Below are 9,458 nucleotides of genomic sequence, written 5' to 3' on the forward strand. Positions count from 1 at the left end.
AGAGGTAGCTACTGAAGTTGCAACGGAGTTAGGGAATGCAGTTACAATACAGTTAGGTACTGAAGTTGCAATAGAGTTAGGTACTGAAGTTGCAGATGATGGTGGAAGACGTGTAAGTGGAACCGAATGTTTCTCGTTTGAAGACATATTGGGTTTTACGGTGGGAAAGGAATTTGACAGTAAGAAAGAGCTAAAGATGAAGGTAATGAAAGCTTCACATGATGCATGTTTTGAATATTATGTATACAAGTCCGAATCACATATATGGGAAGCAAGATGTCGATTTCGAAGACAAGGTTGTATGTGGAAAGTTCGAACAGTGGTTAAAAAGAAAACTGAGTGTTTTAGAGTGATGAAGCACGTGAATGTCCATACATGTACACCGTTGTTACAACCACAAGAGAGAGAAGGGAAAACAAACAATGGTACAATAGAGATGGTTGTTGCTTATCTCAAAAGACATTTTGCGGGACAAGTTGATCTTCCTAGAGTGAAAAGGTTGATGTCTTTGGTGAGCAAAGCTTATAAATGCAAGGTTTCTTACATAACGGCATGGAGAGGAAGAAAACAAGCTCAAAATGCTGTTTGGGGGAATCCGGTGGAAAACTATAATAGGCTTCCGAGTTATTTCCATATGTTGAAGGAAAAAAACGAGGGTACGATAACGGAGATACAATTTGAAGAAGATGGACAAACTTTTAAGTATGCATTTCTTGCTTTGGGTGCTTGCATCAAAGGGTGGTGTGCACATGAATTGACGCCTGAAGTTCATAAGGAGTTACATAGGCGGTATAGAACGTCCAAAGCGTTTAGTATACGAGAGATAAATCGCAATTGGAAAGAATACGAAGTGACGGAGGACAATGGGAAAACGTATTTCGTTGATTCTTGGAAAGAAGTGTTGCGATTGCAAAATGTGAGATGTTGATAAATATCCTTGTTCTCATGCGATAAAAGCTTTGCATGAGCACTGTGACAAAGAAAAGTTACTTGAGTATTGTTCATCGTACTATACGAGGGCCACATGAGAATTGGCATATGCTGATAGTGTGTACCCAGTTTCTGATATTTCTCATTGGGAAATTCCTGATCATATAGCGGAGTTGAAAGTCGATCCTCCTGCTATAAGAGACCGACGTGTTGGACGCCCGATGACGAATCGTATAAAGAGTGCGGGGGAAAAACGAATAAAGAAGAGAAAATCGAGATTGAAGGTAGGTGATTCGGAGGAGGAGAATGAAGCACATTCAAAGAGGATGAAGACTAAAGACTACGAAGTCCGGGTGCAGTTACGGGATGAAATGTAAACCATGTTTATATATTTCTATCTTTTAACTGGACAACTTTTTTGGAACTATTTTGTCGCTACTATATTGCCACTTTTTATAATATGTATGTTTGGCAAGAGGGAAAAGTCAATGGAAAACTCTTTAAAAACCGTGAAAATCTGTCTTCGGGGGCCCACAAAAAAAAGTCAAAAAGTAGACAATGTGGTCGTTGGATTTTGTCCTATTATAAACCAAAACCAGATAATTGCGACTTGCTTGTAACTCTGTTGCGATTGTTACATACTTTTTGAAAGTGGGTAAAATTGCATAAATTATTACGAGTTTCGTTAATGTTGTGATAATTACATCCTAATTAAGGATAAAACATGACATTATGGGGTCATATTTTATGACATTTTGAAAATTTCATTACTTTCTCTCCAAAGTAAGAGTTACACATTCATATCTACATAGGCTTGCTTTCATATTATGTTTGTACAAAATTTCAAAAGTTCTTAAAATATTAAATGGGTGCAATTTAATGATGTATTTACACGTACTTTTATATTTCACATTCATCTCTCGACGAATTTTAGACAAATAAACCATTTTTTCAAACTTACGACCAACTGAAGTCGTAACAACGTGGTAATAGAGTCATATATTAGTAGTAAATTGGATGCAACTAAGTCTTAAATAAAAGGTTTTTCGAATGTTTAAAAATATCATGGGCACACTTGTCATAATTGTGTTACTTTGCCCGATGTTTTTTCCATCTGTGGGGTCCACTGCGCTAAAATATTGACTTTTTTCTGAGGTGGAGACCACATCGCAGAAAAGTTTTCTGATCTGATGGATTTTTTTTGTCTATGGTTTATACGATTATAAAATTTACATAATATTTTTTGACATTACTTGTTTGTTGCGACTTCTATAGCCTTAACTTACGACTTCTCATAGATTGTTTTTAACAAGGGTTTACTTAGTTTTTTACAAATCCAAACCTGTCACAATTCACAAACAATAATATTGTACAAACAACCATAATTCACAAACTACTCACAAACATAAAAGACCATAATCCACAAGTATAACACAAACATACAACCCACAAACTGAGTTCAAAGGTCTACGAAACAAAGTTCAAGAGTTTAGGTACCAAGGACATAATCGCAGAAAACTGAGTTCATAAAATTGATAGACTTCATTGTATCCGCCCATGGATACGTCTTAATCCAAATCTCCCACGACCTCTACCTATTCTTCCCCTTCCTCGCGATCTAATGATTCCACCCTTCGAATTGATAGACTTCATTGTATCCGCCCATGGACTCGTTGTTTTGGATGATGTTTTTCTGACTCGTAATAACCTGTCAGTTGGTTTGTTCGGCCTCACAGTCTCTGCACCTTCCTCGGCCTCCCCTCCGTCATCATCTGTTTCAGTCTCTTCTCCCACTCTCTCAGTCTCTCTCGCCACCTTCCTCGGCCTCCCCTCCGTCATCATCTGTTTCAGTCTCTTCTCCCACTCTCTCAGTCTCTAAACCCTCTTCTGCTGCAGCCTCTTCTCCCACTCTCTCAGCCTCTAAACCCTCTTCTGTTGCAGCCTCTTTCTCCCCTTCAGCAACAGCCTCTTCTCCCATTCCCTCGACCTCTTTCCCCTCTTGTCCCATTTCTTCATCCTCTTTTCCCGCATCTTCATATTCTTTTTCTTTTTCTGTCTTTTCAGACTCTTCATCATTGCTTCCTCACCTTCTCCTTCTTTTTCGACAGCCTCTTCATATGTTTCCGGAGGGGTTCTCGTAGTCCTGGCCGAACCCTCAGCCTTTTTATTCCCAGTCAACTCAGTCATTTTCTTCATCAAGTAATCCAACCGAGCTTCAACTTCAAAGGGATTGTCGTACTTACCCGCTGCGATCATACCGACCACAATCACTTTCTTCATAAACTCACCTTGACCTTCAATCGCTTGCTTCATTTGTTCACCTTGTACTGCAATCGCACTTTGCAATTTCTTTTCTGTCTCAGCCAACTTCCGAGTCAGATACCCAACTTGCCCTTTCAAATGCGAGACTTGAGAAGTTAAATCTTGACCATCGCCTTGGTCTTCTTCTTCTTCTTCTTCTTCTTTATAAGTCACTTGTCTTTTGCCTTTTTCGCTTCTTCTTCTTCTTTTTTCCACATTTCTTGTTGAAGCAGCTGCTTTCCTTTTCTTCTGCATCTGCATCTGCATCATTGGTACTTCGATGTGAGATTTCACATCAGCCTCGAGTATATCTCTCCATTTCACAGATTTCACATCTTCAACCAAATGCGCCATCCAACTATCAACCACCTCATCAACATTATCAATTGTCTCCAAATGCACAACTAGATGGCTCTCAGCCTCCTCTGGAATTAGAATGCTCGCAATATCCTGAAATTAAATGCTCAAGTAAGAAAACGACTAAAAACCACAACTGTTTTTCAACTTCCCTAACACTATTTTTTCAGACTACACTATTACTACTCTTTTGGAACTGACCTGCGTCCTTCCAATCCTTGTCAAACCTTGTCTGATTCCATACTTCTTTTTCGGAATGAAACATCGTCGGCACATCCTTGGACATGATTGTTTCACATTTCCTTCCACCCTGACTTCACTATACCATCCGCCTGAATGAACCTTGGGAATACATTCGAACGGCAACATCTGTTATAACAAATACAAAACATTAATAAAGTATTTCTTGACAACTCTTTATTTTGTTTAGTAAACCCTAAACCCTTACCGTGAGGGGAATTATAAACCCTGGTAAGTTCCACTGATTAGCCGGCTTCCGATGTTTATTCAGATAGTTCACCACAAACTCATGAACATTGTTGAACGTGAACGTCCCCTAGGAGAATTTTTCGCATGCATCCACATTGTTGACAATCTTCAACAGAAATGGATTCACGTATTCCGAATGTTGGTGCCCAATGACATAACTGAGCAGCAACAAATAAGCCATCTTCAATCGGTCTCTCTGTCATCTACAACCAATTCCCCAAACTTCTTCATTACTTCTGCTTTCATAACCTTTTCAAAACTCTCTTGACCAAAGAATTTACGGTAGAATTCGAACCCTCCAATGTCCTCCCAATTCTCGGGCAACGGAGAACAATTTAAACCACAGAGAATAGCGTGTTCCCACAGCGAATACCTAATTGGGACTCCGTTCATCACGAACCATAACTCGTCATCTTTCTTGTGTTGGTTGTAATGCTCTACGATGATCCGTGATATGACATTTTAACTATGTATTGATTCATTGGTTTATGAATGCATTACTTTTCCCGTTATATGATCAGCATGTTTGTTATATTACGGTAAATATCCTTGAATCATTGCAGATGATTCTAAACTCCCTGGTCAGTTATCATTGTAGGAACAATGATGAATTAAGACCAACATGATGTGTGATAGATGATTATGATCATGTGCATTGGATGCAAATCACAATCATGGGTTCTCGTTTGGAACGAGTTACTGGATGACCCACATGAGATTGTCACATGGACATGAGTCATGACTTGAATCTCATACAGCGGTTCGTTCTTGGATCCTCAGACCTGAGATGTCTAGATTATCTGATATGAGGAGTGACGGTCTTGACTGCGTCAAACGTCGTCTTTAACCGGATGATCATAACGGCGTTGCTCAGATACGTTCACGAATCATATGCAGATAGTAGACATGCAATACGGGACTTGTCACCTCCTACGCAGGAGAGATGTCATTGGGCCCTTCGTGAAAATCGGACTGTGAAAATGCGTGGCCACGCTATAGATGAATGTACATCTATTTTATCAGTCGGTTTGCCTAGACGAGTAAGCGGTTGAACTTGAAGGGTGGCTCATACCATGCCCTTGTTCAACATACGACATCGTGAGACAAAGGATCAGAACTCGAACTATTGCTGGCTTTGTTAGATCACCTCTAACTCTATTCTAGGTGGGTGGTCATGGCGTCTTGCTAGAGACTAACCATGACTAAATGGAATTGCAAAGTATAAATAACAATTAAAATATACACACTGCCTCGAGGTTCTTAGCTCATTGGGCCCTTCGTGAAAATCGGACTGTGAAAATGCGTGGCCACGCTATAGATGAATGTACATCTATTTTATCAGTCGGTTTGCCTAGACGAGTAAGCGGCTGAACTTGAAGGGTGGCTCATACCATGCCCTTGTTCAACATACGACATCGTGAGACAAAGGATCAGAACTCGAACTATTGCTGGCTTTGTTAGATCACCTCTAACTCTATTCTAGGTGGGTGGTCATGGCGTCTTGCTAGAGGCTAACCATGACTTGTGGTTCGGGGAAGGGTTCCGAAGCCACTGCCACTTCGAGTGGGCCTACAGGGTCACACACCATTAGGGATGGATCACACGTGAAGAGAACGACGCGAGAAAGGAACCACAGAACGAGCTGGAAGTGTTCCAGACGGCCAGTCCGTCCGGTCCAGCCCTGAATCGGACGGTCCAGCCATGTCAGTCCGTCCGTTCCGCTGAAGAACGGACCGATCGTTCCGCAAGCACCAGACCGTCTGGTCCAGACCTGGACCGAACGGTCCAGACGTACAGACCGCCCGTTCTATGAGTAGTTACGTACCGTCCGTTCTGCGTTGAAAGCCAGACCGTCCGGTCCAAGACCTAGACCGGACGGTCCGATTTTCGGGCAGATTTTCTATTTCGCGTTTTAAGGGTTTTGGGCAATTCTAATTAATGAGAGAGCCGCCACAAACCCTAGAGAACGAACCTAAGACGTCCAAGACACTCATTAGAGCTTAGAGAAGCTTGATTTTGAGTTCTAGTGATTGGAATATCGATTCCAAGTCAAGGACATCGTTTTCTCTTCACAAATCCTAACAAATACGTTCCAAAGTGTTGGAATTCATCCCGCCGGTGTAGATACGTGTATAGGAGTTGTGCTTTCAACTCTTGGTGATTAAAACAGGCCCTGGATCGATTGATACTTCCAGATATTGAAAGAACGAGGTAAGTATTCGAATCCCACGATGATATACACGATTGTTCGGGTTATTGCACAATTGGTTTTGTGTGACGTTTGGCTAGGTTTAGATCTTTCCTTCCGCTGCGTGAAACCTAGAATCCAAACCCTAGATCGATGAGATCGCATGCTAGGAACCCGAAGGGAACCCAACAGTGGTATCAGAGCCTGGTTTCTCTGTATATCGTCGTGCCTGTTGCTTGTTTGCATGATTTTAATTGTTAAAGTTCATGTAAACAATAGATCTTTGCAGGTTTGCATGGTTTTAATTGTTAGAATGCATGTAGACTATAGATCTTTGCATGTTTTTCATGGTTTTAATGGTTAGAATGCATGTAAACATGAGATCTATGCTTGTTTGATGATTTTGATTGTTGAATGATGCATGGATGAGCGAGGTTCATGGGAGGCTTGACGGTGCGTCGAAACGAGGGTGAAAACCCTAGTTTTCGGGACCCGAAACCGAGATCCGAAGTATGTCCATCGCGTGGACCGACCGGTCTAGATAGTAGACCGATCGGTCTATACGTGACGACGGCTATTCCTTTTAGGTCAAATTAGGTCAGACCGATCGGTCCAAAGGTTGGACCGACCGGTCTGGACCGATGACTTTAAGAGGAGTTCAGATAACGTTCGTCAGACCGACCGGTCTGGTATTCGGACCGAACGGTCTGGGTCTGATGGAACGTTCGGTCTTCAGGATCGGTCTGCACTCAGTCTAAGAGTCTGGACCGATCAGTCCAAAGGTTGGACCGTCCAGTCTTGGACATTAGACCAGAGATCAGTCCGTTCGGTCCGAATAGGTCCAGACCGATCGGTCCAAATGTTGGACCGACCGGTCTGCGTCTCGGACCAGGACCGAATAACGCAGAACGGTCTGAGGTGGTCAGACCGATCGGTCCACAGGCTGGACCGGTCGGTCTGGACCTCGGACAATCCGGGATTCCGAAAATTCAAGTTTTTGATCGAACAATCGTTGTGTCAGATCAATTATCAGAATAGGAATCAAAGCCTCACATAAGACCAAGCTTGATGACAATCCAGAATTCAGAGTTTTGATTGTGCAATTGTTGTCTCGAATCAAATATCTGAATTAGGATATTGAGAGAGTTCTGGTATCGAATCTAAGGCAAACAAATGTTGTTTGGCCAAGAGATTCTGTATACAGACGACTCAAACGAACTAAGAGTAGTTCATCTGAGTTGATCAGAACAACTTGACTGGAATGACTTGAATTCGGTCAAGGTATCCTGGTGTTCAAGACAAATGAAGCCTCATGTTTAATCTCAAGCTATTACCGCCCATTAGTAGAGCAACTGTCAAGGCCTCGATCGTCATGGTTACGGGTCATGCCCTAGCTGAGCGTGCCTGACTATCTTGGTGAGGCAGTATGGAGAAATCGTGATTCTCATAGCTCGAATATGGTTGAGCTTGAATTGAGTTATCAAGTCGGACTTGGACCTAATGGTAAGGATGGGATGAGGAACATGCAGTGATAGCGTATCACTATCCCATACTCATCTAGGAATCACATAGGATGTGATTGACAAAGTGTTGTCTACCTAACACTACAAAAAAACCTGCATATAGGGACGGAATTTGCGACGGAGATTTCCGTCGCAGAGAAAATTGCGACGAAATGTGACGATTTTACGACAGAATGTGGAAAAAAATTATCCGTCGCAAACAGTCGCAAAATCCGTCGCAATTTGCTACGGTTTGCGACGGATAATTCTGTCACAATAAAGAAATAGATGATTTGCGACGAAAAATAAAAATTGCGACGGATTGCGACGGAATATTCCGTCGCAATGTATTTGGTTTCGTTTTTCGACGAAAGTTTTTGAATTTTGGGCGCGTAAATTAATTTCATTTTGTGACGGATTGCGACGGAAAATTCCGTCGCAAAACGCAATATAAAACCACGAGTCGTCTTCTTCATCAGACTTCAAAGATTTCCGAAAAAAAACTAAAAATCGCCAAATTTCTTCTAAATCTCTCCAAATGTCGCCAAATTTCTCCCATAAGGTAATATATATGTATTTATGTATATATATGTGTGTGTTAGATGTGTTTGTATGTGTTTATGTATGTGTGTAAGTGAATGTGTATGTATGTGTGAATGTGTATGTGTGTGTGTTTATGTATGTGTATGTGTGTGTAAGTGAATGTGTATATATATGTGTGAATGTGTATGTGTGTGTGTTTATGTATGTGTATGTGTATATGTATGTGAATGTGAATATGTATGTGTATGTATATGTGATTGTATGTGTATATGAATATATGTGTATATGTGTGTGTTTATATATATGTGTATGTGTTTGTGAAATGTATATGTATATGAGTATTTATGTATATGTATATATGTGTGTATATGTGTATATGTGTGAATGTGTATGTGTGTTTGTGTATATATGAATGTGTATATGAAAATATATGTGTATATATATGTATGTGTATGTATATTTGTATGTGTGTAATGTATGTGTATGAATGTATGTGTATATAGGTGTATGTGTATGTAAAAATGTATATATGTATGTGTATATATAGTATATAATTTATTTATATATTTTTTAAATTTTTTAAAACATTTGCGACGGAAAAAATTCCGTCGCAATTTGCGACAGAATTATCCGTCGCATTCCGTCGCAAAACGCAAATTTTTTCTGTCGCAAAAAAGCGACGGATTAACGACCGTTATACGTTTACGACAGCGCTATAGCGACGGAAATAAATCCGTCGCATTCCGTCGTAAATTCTTAATTGCGACGGATTTTTCCGTCGCTATATAACTGTTTTTTTGTAGTGTAAATAGCATGGTTTTTAGCGTCATGCCCTAGCTGACTCAAAAACATGTGAAATATGGATCCTACCTCACTTGGAAACTCATTGAGGGTGTTTTTCTTAGTGGGAGCCTGTCATATTGCATCTATTATCTAGTAAGTGTACTAAGCGACTTGCATATTTTCTGTCTGTTTGTTTGTGTTTTTCTGTAGTATATATCTGTTGCAGGAATCTGGTTAATCTCACCATGCAATCTATCCTTATGAAGGATAAGCCTCTGACCAAGGTTTCTGGATCGATCATTGATGCTTATTGGAAGCATGAGGATGATGATCTGGACGTGTCCAGCTTGATGCTTGGAAAGATG

At 40.7% G+C, this 9,458-nt stretch overlaps 1 protein-coding gene across 1 annotated transcript in view; it reads right to left on the reverse strand.

The window, feature by feature from the left end:
• Positions 1–2,728: 2,728 nt before the first annotated feature.
• LOC109116460 (uncharacterized protein At3g43530-like) overlaps positions 2,729–9,458 on the reverse strand; it is a 13,756-nt gene continuing 7,026 nt past the window's right edge. Inside the window, exons 3-6 of the mRNA XM_019201899.1 lie at positions 4,037–4,144; positions 3,790–3,957; positions 3,018–3,681; positions 2,729–2,961 (exon numbers count right to left, since the gene is read on the reverse strand). Of these exons, the coding sequence (XP_019057444.1) occupies positions 2,729–2,961; positions 3,018–3,681; positions 3,790–3,957; positions 4,037–4,144 (1,173 nt within the window). The remainder of the gene's footprint in view (positions 2,962–3,017; positions 3,682–3,789; positions 3,958–4,036; positions 4,145–9,458) is intronic.

This window comes from Tarenaya hassleriana, unplaced genomic scaffold (genome assembly GCF_000463585.1).
Source record: "Tarenaya hassleriana unplaced genomic scaffold, ASM46358v1 Cleome130, whole genome shotgun sequence".
Taxonomy (NCBI): domain Eukaryota; kingdom Viridiplantae; phylum Streptophyta; class Magnoliopsida; order Brassicales; family Cleomaceae; genus Tarenaya; species Tarenaya hassleriana.